General features: G+C 43.3%; 1 protein-coding gene across 1 annotated transcript in view; it reads left to right on the top strand.

The window, feature by feature from the left end:
• EEF1A2 (eukaryotic translation elongation factor 1 alpha 2) overlaps window positions 1–25,155 on the top strand; it is a 30,063-nt gene extending 4,908 nt beyond the window's left edge. The window contains exons 2-8 of the mRNA XM_077460360.1: window positions 3,627–3,807; window positions 10,683–10,862; window positions 13,373–13,669; window positions 19,299–19,449; window positions 21,356–21,612; window positions 22,640–22,874; window positions 24,803–25,155. Of these exons, the coding sequence (XP_077316486.1) occupies window positions 3,664–3,807; window positions 10,683–10,862; window positions 13,373–13,669; window positions 19,299–19,449; window positions 21,356–21,612; window positions 22,640–22,874; window positions 24,803–24,930 (1,392 nt within the window). The 5' untranslated portion in view covers window positions 3,627–3,663 and the 3' untranslated portion in view covers window positions 24,931–25,155. The remainder of the gene's footprint in view (window positions 1–3,626; window positions 3,808–10,682; window positions 10,863–13,372; window positions 13,670–19,298; window positions 19,450–21,355; window positions 21,613–22,639; window positions 22,875–24,802) is intronic.
• Window positions 25,156–25,396: the final 241 nt, after the last annotated feature.

Genomic DNA, 25,396 nt, shown 5'->3' with positions numbered 1-25,396 from the left:
ATAAAGAACAAGCAGATACATGGGAAATACAAAGAAGCAGGATGGACAGACAGACACGGGAAACAAAGATATAACATAAACAGATACGGTTCAGATTAACGGACACAAGACAGACCCTGAAAAAAAAAAAAGGGGGGTATGATCCTCAAATTCACAAAGCTAATGCACTTTGATAAGGATACTTTGTTTCAAAAAGTGACAGTTATTTTCAGTTAAGTTCAATGGGGTTTAAAAAAAAGACAGTCACATGGCTAAAATAAAGACACTTCTTATGTGAAATCTGTGTGAATTGGGTCTGTGGCGTGCTGCTGGTCTGTAGCTGTGCAGGATCTATAGACATCTATCTATCTATCTATCTGTCTATCTATCTGTCTGTCTGTCTGTCTATCCAGTCATCTATCGCTATCTTCTATTATTAAATATCTATAGGTCCTATTTATAAATAAAGACAGAGGGACAGACAGACAGTACAATAACCATACAGCAAGGTCAATGAAGGTGTCTGCATGATGTTCTTCTCTGGATAATTCCATAACCCATAACAAATGCTCTACTCTCATCTGTCAATTACAGTGATTGCTGCTTTCTGATTGGTGGCTTTGAGTAAACGCACATCAATACTCATATATCCAGCATCCTTAGGTCTCCTATAAATCCCAGAGAGCTGTAAATGCTGGGGGTTGTAGTCCCCCAACAGCCCGGGTTTCTGTAGAGTCTTGGCAGTGCTGCATTGTTAGTGACCGCACAGTCTAGCAGAAGCCTGGTCACCTCTCATCATAACAAATGGGTGACGTGTGATATTCAATTAAAACCCCATATGATTAGTCCTGTGCTGCAATCTGTAGATACTACACAGCACTTGTGTAGTATGGCCAAGTAGGAAGCACAGGCTGCATATGTAATAGAGAAAGTACGCTGTCCATATCCTCTTTTATTTTGTTTCCCCCTTTCTTTCTCTACCCCCCTCTCTCTCTCTCTCTCTCTTTCTTTTAGTCTATTGTCTAGCATTACCAAGTAGGAAGCAAGTAGAAAGCACAGCCTGCATATGTAATAGAGGAAATAGGCTGTTCCATACTCCCCCCCCCACCCTCTCTCTTTCTTTTAGTCTATTATGTAATATTAGGAAGAAGCAAGAACAGCCTGAATATGTAATAGAGGAAATATGCTGTTCCATATCCTCCCTTTTTTCCTTTGCTTTCATTTCCTGTACTTTCCTCTCATCTCCTTTCCTTCCCTTCCCACCACTCTCTCTCTGTTTTAGTCTATTATGTAATATTATCAAGTAGGAAGCACAGCCTGCATAAGTAATAGAGGTAATAAGCTGTTCCATATTCTCCCTTTTTTTCTCTTTTCTTTTCTTCACCCTCTCTCTCTTTCTTTTAGTCTATTGTGTAGTATGACCAAGTAGGAAGCTCATCCCGCATATGGAATAGAGAAAGTATGCTGTCCATATCCTCTTTTCTTTTCTTTACCCCCCTTCTTTCTCTACCCCCTTCTCTCTCTTTCTTTTAGTCTATTGTAGCATTATAGCATTACCCAGTAGGAAGCAGGTAGGAAGAACAGCCTGCATATGTAATAGAGAAAATAGGCTGTTCCATATCTTTCTGTCTTTTCTCCCCCCCCCCCCCCGCCCTCTCTCTTTCTTTTAGTCTATCATGTAATATTACCAGGTAGCAAGAACAGCCTGCATATGTAATAGAGGAAATATGCTGTTCCATATCCTTCCTTCTTTCCTTTCCTTTCCTTTCCTTTCCTCTACTTTCCTCTCCTCTCCTCTACTTTCCTTTCCTTATCCTTTCGTTCCCTTCTTGTCTTTTCTCTTATCCCCTCTCTCTCTCTCTCTGTCTTTAAGTCTTTTATGTAAAATTGACCAAGTAGGAAGCACAGCCTGCATATGTAATAGAGGAAATATTCTGTCCATTTCTTCTTCTTTTCTTTTCTTCTCTTCTTTTCTTTTCTTTCTCTACCTCCTCTTTCTCTTCTTTTTGTCTGGCTTTACCAAGTGGGAAGCAGAGCCTGCATATGTATTGACTATCTATCTATCTATCTATCTATCTATCTATCTATCTATCTATCTATCTATCTATCTATCTATCTATCTGTCTCTCCTTCATTTGTATCTGAGCCAATCCCACACGGCCATAATAAAGGAGTCTGGCTTTGGTTACCATGGCGGGAATCCACCTGGGGGAAGGTGACACCATCACTAGGGATAGTAACCGGCACAACCAGCATTTAGATACATCCAGTAATGATGATTGGGGAGATCCTGAGAGACACAAGAAGCCAGCAGGTGATCCTGCCTCCCTGTGAATAACACATCTGCATGCTTACCTATCAAAAGCATAATTTACCCCCCCCCAGCACAAATCCCTGCCCCCCCCCCCCAACTCATATCTTCTCTCTCCCCAAATCCCCAAACACAAATCCCCCCTCCCCCAAAAAAATCACTCCTAGCACATCCTTGAAAACCCCTTAAATTTCCCCTACAAGTACACATCCCCCCGCCCCAATTCCGAATCCCCCCTCTCAGCACAAGCCCCACCCCCATCCTCCCTCCTAGCACAAATGTCTCCCAGTCAATCATCCCTACTAGCACAATCCCCGCCCCCTCCCCCAAATAAATTTCCCCTCTTTTTCTCCCATCCCAACACACATCCTTGCAAATCACCACTCCTAACGACCCCCCTCCAAATTTTTCCCTCCTAGAGCAAGTCTTAAGCCCTGCCAACCCCCAAATTCCCCCTCCCAACCCAAGCCCCCCCATCTCCTTGTGGTGCCCCCCACCTCACATGATACCACAATGCCCAGGGCAGCCGCCCCTCCTGCCCACCCTTTGTCCTGGTTCAATTTTGGCCCTATGATCCAGTTTTGGTCACCACCAACCCCATTGGGTATTTAACATGATGGGCATCTCACTGACCAATAAGGAGGCTCAGAATGTGTGAATGGGTATATCCTACCTTGACCTGCACAAGAAAAGTCAAAACCTGCATAAAACAATTGCTTCCCGTGTGTTTTTTTATTTTTATTGTATCTTCTTCATTTGTTCATGGTATGGTCATCTCGAAATGCTCGGGTTAGTGACAGCAGGTCTATTAGTTATAAGCCAGATAGTTGATTTCCTTACCCATGTATTGTATGTCGGTGTCTTTAATGGTCATTGGATGCTGAAATTGCTTTGGACATCTCTTTTCGAGAGGTCACAGGACCATTATCCAAGTGGAGGCAGCCTTCTTGAACCAGCATGGCGCCCAAATAGTCTTTGGAGATAGTACTGGGACTAGAGCCACAAGCCATCATTGCTTCGGCCTACACCCGGGTCTCCAAACCTTTCAGTTAAAAAAAAAAATCCTCACCAGCATCCTTGGAAGAGGCCTAGTTTGGCCTACACAATGGTGTTCAACATGGTCTCAAGGGGTGTGAAAGAACGTACATTAACCTATTTTTTTCAGTTGTCCCCAGTTTTTGGATCCTTAGAGGGATGTGACTTAGAAAACACTGGTTTGGTTTTATCCCAGTCCCCCCCATAACCCCCCCCCCCCCCCCCCCCCGGGGTGGACAGTTTGGTTGAGGATTATGGACAATTGTAATGTAGAAGGTAACTGGGTTTGCTTTCCCTCCAGAGTCCCTCATCTGCTACACAGCAACACCCCCAGGAAGATGGGGAAAGAGAAGACCCACATTAACATCGTGGTCATCGGCCACGTAGACTCCGGCAAATCCACCACCACCGGCCACCTGATCTACAAATGTGGAGGCATCGACAAGAGGACGATAGAGAAATTCGAGAAGGAGGCCGCTGAGGTGAGGGCGAGGGAGGAGGCCAAGTTGTGGGCCCTGGTTCATCAAGCTGTAGTAGACTTTATGGCATCCTCCTGTTGTAACACATATGTGCAGCAGCAAAAAAGTGGGCTCTAGCGCCTCCCACAGGCCGCACATAGGCATCTATGGACAGCTGGTGTTTCCGTTATGAGGGCGTCCTCATTACACACTCCCAGTTAAGAGGCCTAGTCAAGTTCTCGGTCCCCACTAACGGCAGGAGAGGCTCCCCATCATCTAGCCACTGTGACAGCCAATGATAGTGGTCACGTGATCAGTGATCTTTCCCGCCCATGGGAGATCGCAGCTTTTTAAGAGGGCGAAGAAGAGGTTAAACCAAACTTTCAAATACGTTTATTCCTACACCTATGCTGTTTGCTTTTGATCCGTTTCTGCGGTGCGTTTGGCATTCTTGCGCACGTGTTTTTGACATGCTCTTCCGTGTTGTTCAATGCATTTTGGATTTTTTATGCTTTTTTTGGGGCAGATTAACCACTTCCATACCACGCAAATTCCAGCACTCCTCTCCTACATGTAAAAGTTTTTTTTTTGCTAGAAAATTACTCAGAACCCACAAACATTATATATAGCAGACATCCTAGGAAATAAAATGGTGGTCATTGCAACTTTTTATGTCAAATGGCAATTGTGCAGTAATTTTTCAAACGCAATTTTTTATTTTTTTGGAAAAAGATTTAAAGTAAAGTTAGCCCATTTTTTTTTTTTTTTTTATTGCATAATGTGGCAGATGATGTTATGCCGAGTAAATAGATACCTCACATGTCACGCTTTAAAATTGCACTCGCTCGTTGTATGGCGCCACACTTCGGTACTTAAAAATCTCCATAGGTGAAGCTTTACATTTTTTTACAGGTTACATGTTTAGAGTTACAGAGGGCTGGAGTTATTGCTCTCTAACGTTCATGGTGATACCGCACATGTAGGGTTTGAACGTTGTTTTTACATATGCGGGCGCACCTTACGTATGCGTTCGCTTCTGTGTGCAAGCACGCGGGGATGGGGCGCTTTAACTATTTTTTTTTTTTTTATTGTTTTTTTTATTTTATTATCTTTTTATTTTTTTATACTTTCCTTTAAAAAAAAAAAAAAAGATCACTTTTATTCCTATTACAAGAAATGTAAACATCCCTTGTAATGGGAATAGTGCATGACAGGTCCTCTTTATGGAGAGATTTGCGGTGCATAAAGCCACACAGATGTCTTCCAAGTTGCACCCGAGTCACACTGACATGTGGCTTTGCAATTGTGCGATTTCAAAGCCGCAGTCAATGTGCACAGGGGCTGATAGGCACAAATTATATAAATCCAGCTTGTATGCAACGAATGCCTTGGCAAGCTCATATATTACCTTTTAAAAGTAGCAGTGACATCATCAAGGTGCATGCAGAGAGTAGAGCTGTGGGAGGGGCCCACAGGTCCACACCTACTACAGGAGGGGGGCGGAGACAAGACCAATCTCCCTGCACAAGAAGGGAGGTCAGTAGTGAGCGGTCTTTATTACAGGAAGTAAAGTCTCAAAAAAAATTATAATATGTGTGTTAGCCTCAACACTAGACCTCACAGTCACCTTTCATTACAATCAGTTTCCAAAATGTGATCATTACAATCAGTTTCCAAAATGTGATATTGTGCCCAGGGGCGGACTGACCATTAGGGCACTCGGGCACTGCCCGAGGGCCCCATGCCACTAAGGGGCCCCATCAGGGTTACCAGCCTCAATAAAACCAGAGACAGTATGTAAAAATATGTGTTTTTTAAAAAAATCCCAAGATTATAGCTGCCCCGCCTCTCCAGTACCTTTTCAGTGTGTGTATGTGTATTCTGTGTGTGTATATTGTGTGTCTGTGTGTGTATACTGTGTGGCCCCATAATCTATTGCCTGGGGTCCCCATAATCTCCTATTGCCTGGGGGCCCCATAATCTCCTATTCCCCGGGGGCCCCATAATCTCCTATTGCTCGGGGGCCCCATAATCTTCTCCTATTGCCCGGGGGCCCCATGGGTTGTCAGTCCGCCCCTGATTGTGCCCCTGTTTTTTTCTACGCCCTAGGCAGCCGGCTCCGTAGCCTTACCCTTCTAGTTATATGGACCCTGTACTATGAGGTTGATCCTAATAGCAGTAGGATGTCATATATTATTAAGGTTAAATCAGGATGGTATACGGCAGCCATTCGCCGTCCTCCTATCCTGAGGACTGACTCAGCAGTGGCCCAGGAGAGGCTGAGATGCAGATGGCGGCGACAGCTCACAGAGAGCGTTGTGTTCTAGAGATATCCACGCCGGCCGCAGTGATCAACAGCAGCAGCTGGGCGCGGAGGGTGCAGAGAGAGCTGCCGCTTGCCAGGTTTAATTATAGCTGAGCTGGAAGGCTCCATTTGCTGTGTGCGTTGCAGAGGGCACACTGTCCTATCAGCTACGCACAGCTAGAAAATGCAAGACTGCGCCGGGGGGATCGTGACCTTAACCCTTTCACGGGCGCAGGCGATAGGCTCATTCAGAGCCCCGGTCACACTGTGTTCTCTGTATGTGATAGAACTATCTCCTGCTGGAGATCATAAAGGGATACATCTCATGTCATAAAAATGTAAATAATATTAATAAAGAAAACATAAAAAAAAAAAACACACAATAATAATGAATAATAATAAATAATTTATGTAAGCCCAGTCACTCATCCCAAGTAATAAATAATAATAATAAATAATGTATCGGGCACAAACACCCCGCTCTGTTATTTATAAAAAATAACCTACCGTAAAGAATAAAAAATCAAATAATAAAAACCGCGAAAGAGCAGCTATCATTCCACAGTCCAATAATCTATGTAAACCCAATCACTCATCCCAAGTCATAAATTAATAAACAAATATAACAAATAAATAATCTATGTAAGGCCAATCACTCATCCAAAGTAATAAATATTAATAATAATATTACATCAATAATAATTAATAATCTTGTAGGTACAAAAAAAAGTATGCACTATTATTTATAAATAATAAACTGCCATAAAGGATAAAAAATAAATGATAAAAAATGTGTAAGAGCAGCTATTAATAATAAATAATCCATGTAAGGCCAATCACTAATCCCAAGTAATAAATAATAATAAATAGTCTATTAGATACAAAAAAACCTGCACTATTATTTATAAAAAATAGACTGCAATGAAGAATAAAGAATAAAAAATATATTATACAAACCGTTAAATAGCAGCTATAATTTCACAGTTCAATAATTTGTGTAAACCCAATCACTTATCCTAAATAAATAATAATAATAAAAAATAATCCATGTAAGACCGATCATTCTTCCCATTCACTCATCCCAATCACTCATCTGAAGTAATAAATAATAATCATAATAATAATAATAATAATAATAATAATAAATAATAATAAGATATAATCGATGCCTAATCACTCATCCCAATAAATAATAATAACAATACATAAATAATAATAAAAAATTATCTATATAAGCCTAATGACTCATCCCAACCACTCATCCCAAGTTATAAATAATAATAATACCAATAATAAAAAATAAATATTAATACATAAACTAATAATATATTAATATATTAAAATGAATTAACACCAACTCTTCCACCACAGTGATAAACCGGAGAAAAACCCCCATAAGAAATAGACTTACCAGATGCTGTTGCCATTCACTCTCGTGTTTGGCAAATAAGCTCAGGATTTAAATTTCAGGGTCTTGGCAATCTTCTTATAGCCTAGGCCATCTTTATGTAGAGCAACAATTCTGTTTTTCAGATCCTCAGAGAGTTCTTTGCCATGAGGTGACATGTTGAACTTCCAGTGACCAGTATGAGAGAGTGAGAGCGATAACACCAAATTTAACACACCTGCTCCCCATTCACACCTGAGACCTTGTAACGCTAATGAGTCACGTAACACCAGGGATGGAAAATGGCTAATTGGGCCCAATTTGGACATTTTCACTTAGAGCTGTACTCACTTTTGTTGCCAGCGGTTTAGACATTAATGGCTGTGTGTTGAGTTATTTTGAGGGGACAGGAAATTTACACTGTTATACAAGCTGTACACTCACTACTTTACATTGTAGTGTCATTTCTTCAGTGTTGTCACGTAAAGGCCCCTTTCACACTGCTGCGGCGTGAAAGTCAGGCGATTTTGCCGCAATTTTACCTTTATTTCAGGGAATGAAAAGATATAATAAAATATTTACAAAAATGTGAGGGGTATACTCACTTTTGTGAGATACTGTACACGTCCTTCGGGTTGAAGGGTTGAATACCAAGTACTTTTCGTATTCTTTTTGGCAAAAATTTGAAACCAGGGTTCTTAATTCTCCGTACTCCTCAGCTCGCGCCTCGCTCCCCAACCAAGCCAGACATGCCTCACTGAGAATTAAGAACCCTGGTTTCAAATTTTTGCCAAAAAGAATGTGAACGGTACTTGGTATAACCACTTCAACCCAAGGACAGGTTCATCCTAAGCGGTTAATCTGGTGGCATGCAGTCCAGAGGTATGATATAGCAGTGATGTTGCTGAACAAAAAACTACTGCTGTGTACTGTACAATAAATCGGACAAGAGAACGGAGTGCGGCTTTTACAAGTGATTCTTCAATTTAAATCCTGAGCTTAGTTGCCAAACACGAGAGTGAATGGCAACATCATCTGGTGAGTCTATTTCTTAAGGGGGTTGATCTCCCGTTTATCACTGTGGTGGAAGAGTTGGTGTTAGTTCAAATTAATATTTTGCACATCTCAAAGAGGACTGCTTTTCATATCTGTGGAATTGTAATAGATTTCCACTATTCATTTATGGACAGTGACACATTATTTTTGGACACTTATTGATTATTTTTGGACACTATTTTAATTTTTGTTCAATCAACTTTTCTTGAGCGCTACTGTGGAAAAATTATATATATGTTTTTTTCTTTTATTGATTTTTTTCACCTGTTGATTGATATTTTTATTATTTAAGTAGCAGCACTAATTATTTATATTTTTGGTTTCACAATCGCACTGCGCATTGATTTTAATAAGTAATCTATGTAAACCCAATCACTCATCCTAAGTAATAAAGAATAAGGAATAATAAATACATATTAATACATAAAGACCAATAATAATAAATCATCTATGTGTAGCACTGACTCCCGAAGGAGCGGCTGGTTTTAATGGGCTTACCGTTACCTTCTTCACAGGTGATTTGATCAGTTTCACTGCCTTAGTGATTTCCACAACCATTTTATCTGAGGGAAATCCTGAAAACATGACCTGTTGGGGCGCCTTGAGGACTGGAGTTGAGAAACACTGGTATAGGAGAACTCTCTTACTTTGAATAAATCCAGAGAATAGCCATTCACAGCTGGATCTTCACCCTAATTGGATAGTCCTTCTCTCTCCAGGCCTAGCAGCCAACAGGGTGCTTGAGTCAGGAACAAGTCTCTGCCACAGACTTTATTATAGAACACGTGTAAGGAAACTTGAAAACTTGTAGAACACTCGTGTGGTACCAGTATCTTGCAGCCGGTCCGGCGATACTGCATGAGATTGGATTCACTTAGGTCCTTCAGCTTTACCAGGCTCTTGTTGAGAAGCCAACCCTTGCGTGGCCTTCTCCCGAAGAGTCCTCCCCTGGATAACTTTACAGTTGCTGGGCCTCTCCACAACCTGAGACGGCATCACACCACCTCCGAATCCTTGCCTTAGTTTCCTCGCCTCGGGCTAGCCAGCCCCGAGACGTAATGTTGGGTGGATCCGCACCCCAGGCCATAGGCATCCTGGGAGCTGGTCAGGAGGACCAGGACCAAGCAGTCAGAACATACTTCTGGACCGGAACCCCAAAAACACGTGACATCAGCATCTTAAGTACCCTCTCCCAGAAGGCACAGCAAGAGTGACACTCCCACTGGGCTGACTCGGAGAGAAAGTAACCTTAAAGCACCCAACCAGACTGTGTTGCCATGCCTGCCAGAAGTGACAGCGCCCCCCCATGGCCAGGCAGAACACCTTGTAGTCTAGTCAGACTGATGCTGAGGTCAAAATTTGGAGAAATCAAACCCAAACCAAACTGTGGTTTAGATTTAACATTACATTTCAAAAACACACGGTGCATGCTCTTCAGGAGCCGGCGCTACATATGTAAGCCCAATCACTCTGCCTAACTCAATCATTCATTACTCAGTCCAGTCGGCTCATAGCAGCTTTAACATAGTAATGTAATTTTTAATATTTTTTTTGAGATCTGTGACTATGGGGGCACCCGAGCAGAGCCGCGGCTCTGTGTGTCCATCCAGACACAGAGCCGTGGCTCTGTCTCACCTCCTCTCTCTTCTCATTGGCTCACTGACTTTGATTGACAGTAGCAGGAGCCAATAGCTGATTCTGAATGTCCTCCAACCAGGAAATCAGGCAGGCTCTGACTTGCTGCAGCTTCTAATGCACGTTGTGAGAAGCTCACAGTGTGCAGTGAAATCAGAGTAAGCCATTTTAGTCCAGGAGAGGAGCCGGTACAACTGTGCAAGACTGAAGGGAAGGACAGAGGTCAGATTTAAAATAATCCCTGGTGATTCTGCCATGAAGGTCGTTGTTGAGGCACTTCCAGCTATGGAGTGACAGTGCGTCATTAAAGACTGCAGAGACATTGTTTTCAATCAGACAGACCTTGTCTGGTTGACTTGTAGTAGAGAATCATGAAGGCATAAAACAGTTGTATGGAATAAAAGATCAGATACTTGGAGGAGGACAGCCATACATAGGTGTACATATGACACAAGGTAAGGGAAGGGTCTGCCCCGGGTGTAGCCCATTATAATGTGTGATCTCCTCTCCTGACAGATGGGGAAGGGCTCCTTTAAGTACGCCTGGGTTCTGGACAAGCTGAAGGCAGAACGGGAGAGAGGAATCACAATCGACATCTCTCTGTGGAAGTTTGAAACCACCAAATATTACATCACCATCATCGACGCTCCCGGACATCGGGACTTCATCAAGAACATGATTACTGGAACATCACAGGTGAGAAGGAGGGAGGGATGGATGGATGGAGGGTTGGATTGGTGCATGGATAAAGAGAGAAAGAGAGGGGGAGGTGGGGGAGAGAGAGGTAGAGACTGCAGTGGTGGCCCGTCCATAGAGGGCGCACAGGCGCTGCCCTCCCCATCCATGCATCCGGCCCCCTGATCTACATACAGGGCACCGGACTATGGATTCCAATGGTGGGGGGTATTTTGTTTGAAACACGTGATTAGAACCAGAGGCTCGAATAAGCTTCAAGAAAGGGTGGGCTCAGGGCCCAATCTCACCCAGTTGTGTGACAATAGCAAATGAATATTCGCTATTTTCACACTAAATCTCCTCCCCGCCAATGAGGAAGCAAGCCGTGAGACCTGTTTCCCGATTGGTCAAAACGTCAGACGATCCTATTGGACGCCTAGCGCCTAGGAGGAGGAGAGAGGAGATGCACGGCGAAAACCGCTGTGCTGGAGATGAGGATACCGGAGCCACTGTCCGCAGCCTGCCATGCACCACCTAGATCGGGTTCACCGTGCTGGAGCAGAGGACACTGGAGGGCAGGGGGATTAGTGCCACCGCCGGCCGCCCCGATGGTGGTTGTTTGCCCCCCCCCCCCCCCCAAAAAAAACCCACCAGCCGCTACTGGTGGAGAGATAGGTGAGAAGGAAGAAAGAAAGAAAAGTATAGAGAGATTAAAGAGATACTGTAGATATAATGGTGGAGAGATTGGAGGGAGAGATCGATAGATAGACAGATAGACAGATAGACAGATAGATAGATAGATAGATAGATAGATAGATAGATAGATAGATAGATAGATAGATAGATAGATAGATAGATAGATATTGAAGGATGGAGAGATTGGAGAGATATATGGGTGGATAGCTAGAAGGGTGTATAAATGGATAAATGGTTGGTTGATTGATAGATGGGATAGATAGATAGAAAGAAAGAGAGAGTGAGAGAGAGAGAGAATAGAGATTGGATGGATAGATAGAAGTGGATGGATTGATAACAGATAGATAGATAGATAGATAGATAGATAGATAGATAGATAGATAGATAGATAGATAGATAGATAGATAGATGGATAGATGGAGAGATAGATAGATAGATAGATAGATAGATAGATAGATAGATAGATAGATAGATAGATAGATAGATAGATAGATAGATAGGATAGAAAAGAATGGAGAGATAGATAGATAGATAGATAGATAGATAGATAGATAGATAGATAGATAGATAGATAGATAGATATTGAAGGATGGAGAGATTGGAGAGATATATGGGTGGATAGCTAGAAGGGTGTATAAATGGATAAATGGTTGGTTGATTGATAGATGGGATAGATAGATAGAAAGAAAGAGAGAGTGAGAGAGAGAGAGAATAGAGATTGGATGGATAGATAGAAGTGGATGGATTGATAACAGATAGATAGATAGATAGATAGATAGATAGATAGATAGATAGATAGATAGATAGATAGATAGATAGATAGATAGATGGATAGATGGAGAGATAGATAGATAGATAGATAGATAGATAGATAGATAGATAGATAGATAGATAGATAGATAGATAGATAGATAGGATAGAAAAGAATGGAGAGATAGATAGATAGATAGATAGATAGATAGATAGATAGATAGATAGATAGATATTGAAGGATGGAGAGATTGGAGAGATATATGGGTGGATAGCTAGAAGGGTGTATAAATGGATAAATGGTTGGTTGATTGATAGATGGGATAGATAGATAGAAAGAAAGAGAGAGTGAGAGAGAGAGAGAATAGAGATTGGATGGATAGATAGAAGTGGATGGATTGATAACAGATAGATAGATAGATAGATAGATAGATAGATAGATAGATAGATAGATAGATAGATAGACAGATAGACAGATAGATAGATAGATAGATAGATAGATAGATAGATAGATAGATAGATAGATAGATATTGAAGGATGGAGAGATTGGAGAGATATATGGGTGGATAGCTAGAAGGGTGTATAAATGGATAAATGGTTGGTTGATTGATAGATGGGATAGATAGATAGAAAGAAAGAGAGAGTGAGAGAGAGAGAGAATAGAGATTGGATGGATAGATAGAAGTGGATGGATTGATAACAGATAGATAGATAGATAGATAGATAGATAGATAGATAGATAGATAGATGGAGAGATAGATAGATAGATAGATAGATAGATAGATAGATAGATAGATAGATAGATAGATAGATAGATAGGATAGAAAAGAATGGAGAGATAGATAGATAGATAGATAGATAGATAGATAGATAGATAGATAGATAGATAGATAGGATAGAAAAGAATGGAGAGATAGATAGATGAGTAAAAGGAAAGATAGATATAGGAGGCTGGAGAGATTGGAGAGATAGATAGAAGAGTGCATAAATGGATTAATGGATGGATGGTTGATTGATGGGTGGGATAGTTGGATAGATAGCTGTCCAATAGATAATCAGTCATTCTCTTTACTGCCCCCTGCAGGCGGACTGCGCAGTGTTGATCGTGGCAGCCGGTGTGGGTGAGTTTGAGGCCGGAATCTCCAAGAATGGGCAGACCCGTGAGCATGCCCTGCTGGCATACACCCTGGGTGTGAAGCAGCTAATTGTAGGCATCAATAAAATGGACTCTACCGAGCCACCGTACAGCGAGAAGCGATATGATGAGATTGTGAAGGAAGTCAGCGCCTACATCAAGAAGATTGGCTACAACCCGGCCACCGTGCCCTTTGTGCCCATCTCTGGTTGGCATGGGGACAACATGCTGGAACCATCCCCAAATGTAAGTGACATGACAGACAGGGCCTCACCCTGCTGGTTCCCATGGGGCTCTGCACTGTGGTTTTCTACTTGTCTGGAGGTCTGCCTTAAGAATATTGTTCCCCTTTAATGAACAAGCCTCTTGAAGAGATTACATGCTTAGACAGAAGCACTGTGAAAATCCCACCTATTCTGAATTCCATAGGAATATATTATCAAATTAGGACCAATACACTGGACTGTCTCACCATAGCACAACATCTAGATAGTGTTAGCAGTTCTATGGTAGACAGCTGGAGTGTGCTGGAGCTTCCAACAGCTGTATGGGGTCACTGTGGTTGCATATAAACAGCAGGTGTACAGACCTGGAACCTCAGTGCGAGGATGGTGGGAACCCCTCATAATGGGCACAGCATGTGTACAGACCTGAGAACTCAGCACCCGGATAATGGAAACTCCTCATAATGGACACTGCAGATGTACAGACCCAGGAACTCAACACAGGGATGATGGGAACCCCTCATAATGGGCACAGCAGGGGTACAGACCCAGAAACTCAGCACAGGGATGGTGGGAACCCCTCATAATGGACGTAGCAGGTGTACAGACCTGGGAACTCAACACAGGGATGATGGGAACCTCTCATAATGGGCACAGCAGGTGTACAGACCCGAGCGCTCAGCTCAGAGATTTTGAGAACCCCTCATAATGATAACAGCAGGTGTAAACCTTGGGGTCTCGCTGAGAGGTAGCGGAAACTGTCAGAGGCATTAATTCTGCAGCATCCACCAAACACTGAAATACAAGTTTTGGGTGGACTAACCCATTAGGCTGGGTTCACACCTATGCAAATTGGATGCAAATTTCTCTGCATCCAATTTGCATAGCAGGAGAATACGACAGGCTCTTTATGGAGCTGTTCACATGTCTCCGGGGCGGCTGCAGAGCGCACTGCACAGAAACGATGGGCGTCTTTGCAAACATTCTGCCCTGATTCATCCCCGAAACAGAGAACAGGGATGGACAGCGTTACTGTGCGATCCGCGGCCGGTTTAGGTGTGAACCGAGCCTTAAACATTGCAACCATAGCAAGATTGGGCATAAGCCAATCAGAACTGTGTTTTTATTGTAATATATATTATTTCAGTACTTTGAGAACTTTGTTATCAAAGGTGAAATCAAATCAAAGAGGAATATGTTGCATTTGGACTCCATCAGAGGCACGCGCTGCCTGCCAAGTGTCAAACATTTTACCCTTCACCTCCTGTCTCATCTCAGGCAGCTTGTGTTAGAAATAGCCCCAAATTGCAGCAAAACTGTTTGACGGATCCCGGTTCCAACTTCTGTGGTGGTTGCACAAGCTGCTGCATTCACCCCCCCCCCCCCCCATTCCCGAGAAGCCCCATTAAAGGCCTGTTGAATCTGGCTGTGGTGTGTTAGATAAAACCCTGGGGGTCGGTCTTTAGCTTCTGAAATGTGCCCCAGATGTTTTTGGGCACGGTGGCTTTGATAACATGTTTTTGGCATGGTGGCATTGATAACATATTTTAACTATATCCATTTTGAACAAAAACGTGTACATGGGTCAGTTTTTGTTGTGTTTTTGGGTTACATCATTACACTTTAGGATTGCACTTCTTCTTAATGTAGATTTTTCTTCTCTACAGACTTTTTGTAAAATTAAGCTTTGAATAATCTTTTGTATCAGATGTTTGCTTTGGGTCGTGGTCAATGGAAGGCCATCGCCTTCTGGTTGTGTGACTAAGAGGTGTGCATGGTGTAATGTGCTAATTGCAGGTGCTAATATCTTGAGGAAAGCAAGCCTGCACTTAGCGCTGAAAAACGCCACTGCCGCCCACCTCCTCCCCCCCCGCAATGTCTTCAATTAGATATACGGGGCCCTGACTCAACACTACTGTCTATCTGGCCCTTCCAGAACATTCCGCGGACATCGGATCCTATAAAGCCGGTTATAAAAAGATCAGGACAGCTTGCCAGCACAAGCAGAACCTCTGCCATCCAAACAAGGCCTTTACATCGCTCTTCCAGTGGGTGGGTGGGGCCAGTATACCTTCTGAGGGGCAAAGAAACCTAAAGAGACATTAAAGAGGCATTAAACATAAATGGTTCATATAAGAGACCTTATGACATTCATTAGGGAATAAACATTTTCATATGATTAGGATTGAGATCATTTAAAGGGGACCTGTAGGGAAAGAAATCTAGGAGCAGCCATTGCTGACTTGGCTGTCAAACTGATCCCTTACTTCACTACTTTGTAAACCCCTGACCAGGATGAGTTTGAACTTTTTAGAATGTGTTGGTTGTTCCAGGTGTAAAGCTGCCCATTAACGGTTCAAATCTCTGTCAGTTCAGCAGGGAACTGGCGAGATTCGAACCATCTATGGGCAGGCTGATACCACCTAAGTCAATCTATTCAGCATGCAAGAATAAGGATAATAGATATTTGGAGATGTTATCTGGAGATAAGTCAGCATTAGCTTGTTGTACTAACAGGTTCACTTTAACGTTAGCTGTTGTCAGTATTGTATGCCTGCCATCCATTATGAGATGGAAAGGTAGACACTGTCTTCCTGGCTCTGCTGGTGGAACAGAACGGAGGAAAGGAACAGAGGGTCCGGAAGACCAAGTAAGCCTGGAACTTGAGAGACACCTGGAGTCCCAGGAGTAGGACACCTCCATAAAGAAGGTTATTGAGGAGTAGCTTGAGGACCAGCTCTTCATCAGAGGCACTGGTGGTGAGGGTGGAGATTTCTAAAAGCCATTTTGTAGACTATTATCTCTAAGGTAGCACTGCTGAAGACCACTTTAGGTGGAAGGGGCACCAGTCCTTATTGAGGAGTATCTTGAGGACCAGCTCTTCATCAGAGACACTGGTGGTGAGGATGGAGTTTTCTACAAGATATTTGCTGGACCATGACCTCCAAGGTGCCACTGCTGAAGACCACTTTAGACTGGAGAAGCACTAGTTCATACAGAGGAACTGGAATTGAAGAGACACCTGGAGTCTCAGGAGTAGGACGTATTAATAAAGGGAGTACCTTGAGGACCAGCTCTTCACCAGAGACACTGGTGGTGAGGATGGAGTTTTCTACAAGATATTTGCTGGACCATGACCTCCAAGGTGCCACTGCTGAAGACCACTTTAGACTGGAGAAGCACTAGTTCATACAGAGGAACTGGAATTGAAGAGACACCTGGAGTCTCAGGAGTAGGATGTATTAATAAAGGGAGTACCTTGAGGACCAGCTCTTCACCAGAGACACTGGTGGTGAGGATGGAGTTTTCTACAAGGTATTTGCTAGACCATGATCTTCAAGGTGCCACTGCCAAATGCCACTTTATACTGGAAGAGCACAAGTCCATACAGAGGAACTGGAACTGGAGAGACATCTGGAGTGCCGGGTGTAGGACACATCCATAAAGCAGGTTATTCAGGAGTACCTTGAGGACCAGCTCTTCACCAGAGGATGAAGAGGATGGAGGATGGACTTTTCGAAAAGGCATTTTGTAGACCATGACTTCCAAGGTGGCACTGCTGCAGACCACTTTATCCTGGAGGAGCACTAGTCCCTACAGAAGAACCTTAATAACGATGTGATAGAAGGAGATCTCAGGAGGCAAAATCAGAGTGGGCAATACCTGGGCTCAGACACATATTGGCAGTTTCCAACTGGTACCCTGCAGAGCTAATGGGCTCTACTCTGCCTGTTTGGGCCCACAGACAATGAGTTGTAGTGATGGAACAGATCCTAACAACCTGTTATTAAATGTAAGTAGTCTGTGTGCCCTTGTAACTCACAGGCAGTTGCTCATAGTTGCTTGATCACATCTTTGCCCATCATCAAAACTGCCCTGGGTACCCAAAACACAGGGTACTTTAATAAGAAATCTTGACTTATATTAAGAAAGTCTAGGGTGGGGACATCCCCTTCATCCTTCCACAACTCCCTATTGGCCCAAACTACGAGGGGAAGGGACATTTTTTAGTGCAAATTACTAGGCAAAGGATGCACAGACTATAAGGAATGAATGCTTTAGAAAAAGGTCCATTAAACCAACTGGTGCTCTTTTTGCCTTTTTTTTTTTACTTATTTAAGATCTAAAAATACTGAACCAGGCATTTGAAGGTTGCAAAAAATGTTAACCTGGTTTAAGGATTTTGGTGTTCAAAATAAGTAGATTTTGTGCTCAATTTGTACATGAAATGTAAACGGGGAGAGGGGTGAAAGGGACAAAGGAGGCTTTGATTCCAAAAAGGGGAATATCCCACCAAAGATAGAGCTATGATGTGATGGGATGTACATTTTGTGTTCAAACTGCCGCTACAGAGCACAGTGGGAGACCTGAGAACATCCTGTACACATACTGACTTCCTAAATGCTGGAGCCTGTCCCCATTCTGAATCTCACGTCAATGCTGGGTGCCCAGGTGACCTACTAAGTCAGAATTTGGTTAGGACTTTTTTGGTGTTGGCAGTTAATTTTGCATTATACAATTGGTTACAAAACATGTTTTTTTTTTGTTTTTTTTGACTGGTTATTTCTGCCTAAGTTATTGTTGGTGAGATTTTGCCTTATTTCTTGACATCATGACAGAAACTGAAGATAAATCCAAAATCCAACAATCACTGGAAATAGGAGTAGGGGGAAATCTCCCACCTGCTCTGGTGGCAACGTTTTGATCTCCTATCCCCTTTGGAGAGATTTCAACTTACCGGTATCTTTTGGCATGTCTCTAGGACAGTGATGGCGAACCTTGGCACTCCAGATGTTTTGGAACTACATTTCCCATGATGCTCATGCACTCTGCAGTGTAGTTGAGCATCATGGGAAATGTAGTTCCAAAACCTCTGGGGTGCCAAGGTTCGCCATCACTGCTCTAGGATATAAAGCGAGGAACAATATTCCCAACAAAACACAGACAGCAAGGAAAGCCTGGCAGAAGGTTCAGACTCTTCTTATTCTACCCAACTTAGTATTAGGTTTTCTTTTTTTTCAAATAGATGAGAAAAAATTACAATACTATCCTTCACCAACCACCCCAAGACCAGACTTTTATCTAACGAAACTTTACTGCTATTACCTGAAACTTTTTAGCCCTTGTACACACGGTCGGAGAATCCGTCGGAATGTGTCCTATCGGACCGTGTCGTCGGATAATCCGACTGTGTGTGGTATGCATCAGACTGATTCCGTCGGAATATCCGTCGGACCCAATTTTCCAACATGTTGGAAATATTTCCTGACCAACTGGGCCGATCGGACATACTCCGATCATGTGTAGAGAATTTTGATCGGACCAAGTGCCACACATGCTCAGATCAAATTCCTACACCAAAGCTATTGGCTACTAGCCTGAATGTAGTCCCATCGTAACGAAATTACGTCATCACGTTCTGAAAGATCGGATTTTTCGCCAACTTTGTCCGACCGTGTGTATGCAACAGTTTCGGACAAGATCCGACGGACAAAATCCGACAGGCAAAATCCGACGGATTTGGTTGTGGAAATCTCCGACCGTGTGTACAGGGGCTTAGAATGTATATGTTGCATGCATTGATTGGATTTCTCATCCTTGGATTGGTTTCTGCATTTGGGTTGTCTCATATGTCCCTCTTGGTTCTTTAGATGCCTTGGTTCAAGGGATGGAAGGTGGAGAGGAAGGAAGGCAATGCCAGTGGAGTTTCTCTTCTGGAGGCTCTGGACACAATCCTGCCCCCAACTCGCCCCACAGACAAACCTCTCAGACTGCCCCTGCAAGATGTCTACAAGATTGGAGGTAAGTGGCACTAAATCAACTTCATTGCAGAGCAGGAGAGCTGTGATGCAATAAGAGACAGCTCAACAACATAACATCTCTCACAATGCTCAACCAAACATCTGCTGCAAAAAAATATTGGAATAGAGGGTGGTGAGACATTGAAGCTCAATCTATCCATCTTCTGGGCAGGAAAAGGCAGGGTGTTTAAAGTAGTATATGATTCTACAAGCTCTGCACAATGTTTGTTAGTTACATCAACAACTATATAACTTGAGGGCTTACCTAACAATCATCTTACTAATAGCCATGTCATGTGAGGGTCGAACTAAACATTACAATTAGTTGTATCCAATCAGACAGGCCAATAAACAACTTTGTTTATAGATAGATCTAACAGAGATTATATAATCAGATTGCAATGTGTCCTACAGAGTTTGAACTTTGCTTGATAAACATGCCAAAGGGAAGTGGGACCTCTTGATGTGCATATGAAGCCAAAACTTTTCGGTAGTTTTTGTAGCCTGGTGAGGAATTTGAACCTATATTTAGTCTGTGTTCTCGATGTGGAGATTCAACCTCACTGTTTGTCCTGGTAGCCATTGTCATAGGAACTGAAAATGAAAGAAAATCCAAAATTTGAACTGTCACCAGAACAAAAATAGAAGAGAAATCTTCCAATGGGGACTATTGTTGTGGTGACAACTAATAGAGAACTTCACACACTGTGGAGGGTTAACCTCTCATTTGTTGGGATGGCTGCAGAACCTGACAAGTTTTAAGCCTTTCCAACTCAAAAAACGAAAAATCGACTTGGCTACTAGGTCACACAGATTATCCTTCATCACTGATTCACTTTGTTCTACTCCCTTTCGATTCTGTAGCCCATTATTTGTACATTTTCGAGAAGGGAAGGGTTAGAACACCACTTTGGTTTTCATTGTTGTCGTGGGTTCCCAATGGGGAGATTCACCATCTCTATATTTCGTTGCTACACAGGGACCACCCTTAAAGGTCATAATGTAACATTGTTGACCTAGGCAATACCCACAAGGCTCATAATGTTACCCTGTTTACCTAGACATGGCCCATGAGGGCTATCATATGACCTTATTATGTGACCTTGCCACCACCCACAGGAGCCATTATGTGAGTTTGCTGACCTAGGTCCCAGCCATAAGGGCCATTATGTAACCTTTTTTGACAAAAGAGTCACAGATGGTTTCCTTGCTGCTTTTTTTCTTGGAACAATGGGCTTTGAGTGAACCAAGGTAGAGGAGCACCAAACATGGATCCATTACATGTGTAACACATTATGTGTAAATTTTCAAAAAAGTAGGGTAGGGTTGGAACCCCAACTTTCGTTTTCATTGTTGGCTTGGGTTTCCCACTGAGATTCACCTTCTCAGTTTGCCCCGGTAACCATTGTCAATGGGGATACATGTTCTGGCGATAACTGTCATGGGGAATTTCTCCTCACTTTAGAAGGATTTCCTCTCCTTTCACTTCCTGTTGTGTCTATGGAAAAGGAGATGAAGGAGAAGCTCCCCCAAGGCACCAAAACACTGAAAAAAACAGGGAGTTTTTGACCATTCCCGTCTTTATCCAAAAAATAGCAAAAAAATTAATTGGGCTAGGCCTGATAAAGACATGAGAGACATGCATAGACATGGCAAATTACACAAAAGTTGTTAGCCAGTTAAGATATTTTTATCCTCTTCTGGGATAATCTTGTGACTACACAGCAGCAGATGGTAGCAGCAGGATATCATGGGAGGGATGCAGACATTTAATGTTTATCCTTATGCAGGTTAGTAATTTAACTGTTCCCTAAATTTAGCTCCACTTACACCCAAGCTCCTTGCTGTTAGTCCTGCTTAGTAAGTATTTCTTTGTTTGCTGGACAAGGTTTCCCTATGCTCTGCAGGTATCGGCACAGTTCCCGTGGGCCGAGTAGAGACTGGCATCTTGAAACCCGGCATGGTGGTGACCTTTGCCCCTGTGAACATCACCACTGAGGTAAAGTCTGTGGAGATGCATCATGAGGCCCTCAGCGAGGCTCTGCCTGGCGACAACGTTGGCTTCAATGTCAAGAACGTGTCCGTGAAGGACATCCGCCGTGGAAACGTGTGCGGGGACAGCAAGGCTGACCCTCCCCAGGAGGCTGCCCAGTTCACCTCTCAGGTCTGTAAACCTGCTTGAAAACCATGCTATTGAGTCATCTAATAAGAAAAAAAAAACTTTCTGGTGCACTCCTTCAAAAAGAGATTTATATGGAGTGGGACACATACTATTTCACTATTAAATCCTCATTGGTGCCCACATCCATACACCTAGAAGAACCTTGAACTGGATAAGGTCTGAAGTCCAATCAAAGTTGTTGTTGGCCTAAGTGATACCTCCTTGTATTCCTCTAGAGTAGTGGTCTTCAAACTGTGGCCTGGGGGCCAGATGTGGCCCTTTGCTTGCCTTTAGTCAACCAATGGGCCACTATTCTATCCACTGACGCCAACAATGGGGCCTAATTCCTGTTGTTGACGTCAACAAAGGAGCACTATTCCTCCAACTGACATTAAAAATAGGGCATTGTTTACTCCCTGTGGATGCCAGGACATTTCAAGGACATTAAATTGGCCCTTTGTTTAGAAAGTATGGTGACCCCTTCTCTGGACCAGGGGTATTCAAACTGTGGCCTGCCCACTGATACGAGGCACTATTTCTCCCACAAACATCAATGATGGGGCACAATTCCTTTTGCTGACACCAAAGATGGGGAACTAATTCTCCTACTGACACCAATTATGAGACACTAGTGCTCCCACTGACACCAATAATGTATTTTTCTTTTTTTTTACTTCCACTGACCACCAAGCATTTGACATTGTTTACTCTAACCAATGCCAGGGCATTTTCTACTCCCATTGACTACAGTCCAGCCCCCTTAAAGTTTGAAGGGCAGTAAACTGGCCCTTTAATTTGAAAGTTTTGAGACCCCTGCTTTAGAGCATAGTAATAGTGTGTCATATGCTCTCTGGTGGAGTCTCATCTAATGACAGTGACTTGGATCATTAGTGAAAAGTTTCTGGGAATGGAGATAATCTACCAAGGTTTATGGAGAACCATCAGAAGATGTTAAAGGAACCAAAAAAAACACTTGTTTTACCCTTTTTTTCTATCCCACTTACATCTTTCCTGGTTACCTTCTATGCAGGTGATCATCTTGAACCACCCAGGTCAGATCAGTGCTGGATACTCCCCTGTCATTGACTGCCACACTGCTCACATTGCCTGCAAGTTTGCAGAGCTGAAGGAGAAGATTGACCGTCGTTCCGGTAAGAAGCTAGAGGACAACCCCAAGGCCCTGAAGTCCGGAGATGCAGCCATTGTAGAGATGATTCCTGGAAAGCCCATGTGTGTTGAGAGCTTCTCCCAGTACCCTCCACTTGGTAAGTAGCCACCAATACCGCAGTTCAGGCAATAGGCCACATTGTTATTGGAGTGGTAAGCCCGTGATGGCTACAAAATATTAATATTGTACCTAAAAGGTACCAAGAGATTTTTACCATAAAGCCAAGCACCCTAGTCTATGCAATGTTACCTTCCCACATCTGGGCCAAGAGTTATACCCCGGCTTTAAGGGTCTCTGCTCCCTTGCAGTGTCAGGTGCTATTTCTTAGCCAAAGTTCTATGCTCTTGCCTGGATATTAAGAAGGCATCATCATATGACATCATCTGATAAAAATAAATATATAGAAAGAGGTAAATGGCACTGCCCATAAGCTGAAAAGCGGACCCTCAAAGGTGAGTCGCACTTCACACCAATGTAATAAGTGCAAGTGCTAGTATGACCAAGTGGCCAAGTAGCAAGTGTTTGCTAATACTTACCTTAAGGAAGTGATATGGGCCTCAGGGAACAGACTTTCCCAGTCCAGCTTTGTATATTTTGGAGCATGGTCCTGCCATGCCGACCTAGTCACCACCTATGTGGGCCATTATGTGACATGGCCAACCTAGGCACTGCCTGCGAGGGCCATTATGTGACCTTTGTCACCTAGGCACCATCCACAACGTTTTTATATGACCTTGAAACCTAGGGACCACCCCTAAAGGACATAATGTGACATTACTGACCTAGGCAACACCCACAAGGCCCACAATGTGACCCTGTTGACCTAGACATGACTCATGAGGGCTATTATGTGATCTTGTTATTATGTGACCTTGTCACCACCCACAAGAGCCATTATGTGGCTTTGCTGACCTACACCCCAGCCATGAGAACCATTATTTGACCTTGCTCACCTAGGCACCATCCACAAGGGTTTTATGTGACCTTGCTGACCTAGGCACTGCCCACAAGGTTTTTATGTGACCTCACTGACCTAAGGACAACACTTAACGGCCATTATATGACCTTACTGACCTAGGCAACACTCATGGGGCCCATAATGTGACCCTGTTGACCTAGACACAGCCCATAAGGGCTATTATGTAAATGTTATGTCCTTGTTATGTGACCTTGCCATCACCCACAAGAGCCATTATGTGATTTTGTTATGTGACCTTGCCATCACCTACAAGAGCCATTATGTGATTTTGTTATGTGACCTTGCCATCACCCACAGGAGCCATTATGTGATTTTGCTAATCTAGGCCCCAGCCACGAGGACCATTATGTGATGTTGCTGACCTAGGCACCATCCACAAGAGTTTTATGTGACCTCACTGACCTAGGCACCACCCATAAGGTTTTTAGGTGTGCTAAACCTGAGGTGCTGACCTAAGGACCACCCTTAAGAGCCATAATGTGACCTTGCTGACCTAGACAACACCCATGACCCCTAAAGATTATTATGTGACCTTGTTAACCTACCGCCCATAAGAGCCATTATGTGACTTTGCTGACTTGAGCCCTACCCATGAGGGTCATTATGTGACCTTACTGACATAGGCACCAACCACAAGGGTTTTATGTGACCTTTCTGACCTAGGCATCACTCACAAGAGCCATTATGTGACCTTGCTGACCTAGCCACTACCCACAATAACCATTATATGTCCTTGCTGACCTATGCTCCACCTGTGAGATCCATTATGTAACCTTGCTAAACCAGCCACCACCTGCAAGAGCCATTATGTCACATTATTGATTAAGCACCACCATCGAGGGTCATTATGTGACCTTACTGACCTATTCATTACCCATGTGGGCCATTATATGTCGTTGCTAACCTAGGCACCACCTATGAAAACAATTATGTGAACTATAAGGATAAAAAGTCTGGATTACAAAATTAGGGGCACAAATAATTTTTCTCTTGCGTGAATATCTCTAACTTTACCTGAGTGCTCCTTCCCACCATCTCTCCTTCAGGGCGTTTTGCCGTACGGGACATGAGGCAGACTGTGGCTGTTGGGGTCATCAAGAACGTGGAGAAGAAAAGCGGAGGCGCCGGAAAGGTCACCAAGTCCGCCCAGAAGGCCCAGAAGGCTGGCAAATGAACTGCAGGCCCCTTGCGCCTGGCTCACAAGCCCTGCCCCTCCGAGAGGGTCCGCCCCCTTACCTTTGAGGCGCACGCCAGCCCATGTGCTTGTAAAAGCCTATATGTCAACGACTGGATGCTTACGATTAAAGTCCAATGGAAGTTCTTCAAGAGGAAAAGCATGCCCCACCGTGTGACCCCCTAGTGTCCATTTTACCAATAAAACCGGTTCAACATCATTAAATACGGCTCCTGATTTTCTTTGTGACTAGTGACAGTGTCCAGTGAAACAAGAAGAGATGGGAGACTGGGACACAGACCACCCAAATATATGGTTGACCTTATAAAATGGCCTCCTCTTGCTTTTTTTTTTTACACGTTAGAGTTTCTACTGAGGTATGAGATTGTATTACAGTCTGTATCGGTTTAGAGTACAAAATGGCTGCCAACTTTTTTTTGGCAGAAATACCATCCTTATGGTCTCT

Source organism: Lithobates pipiens, unplaced genomic scaffold (assembly GCF_037356315.1).
Source record: "Lithobates pipiens isolate NorthernLeopardFrog02 unplaced genomic scaffold, aLitPip1_a1.2 Scaffold_28, whole genome shotgun sequence".
NCBI classification, from domain to species: domain Eukaryota; kingdom Metazoa; phylum Chordata; class Amphibia; order Anura; family Ranidae; genus Lithobates; species Lithobates pipiens.
Note: the sequence above shows the minus strand (reverse complement) of the source record. Positions and strands in the feature narration are given on the sequence as shown.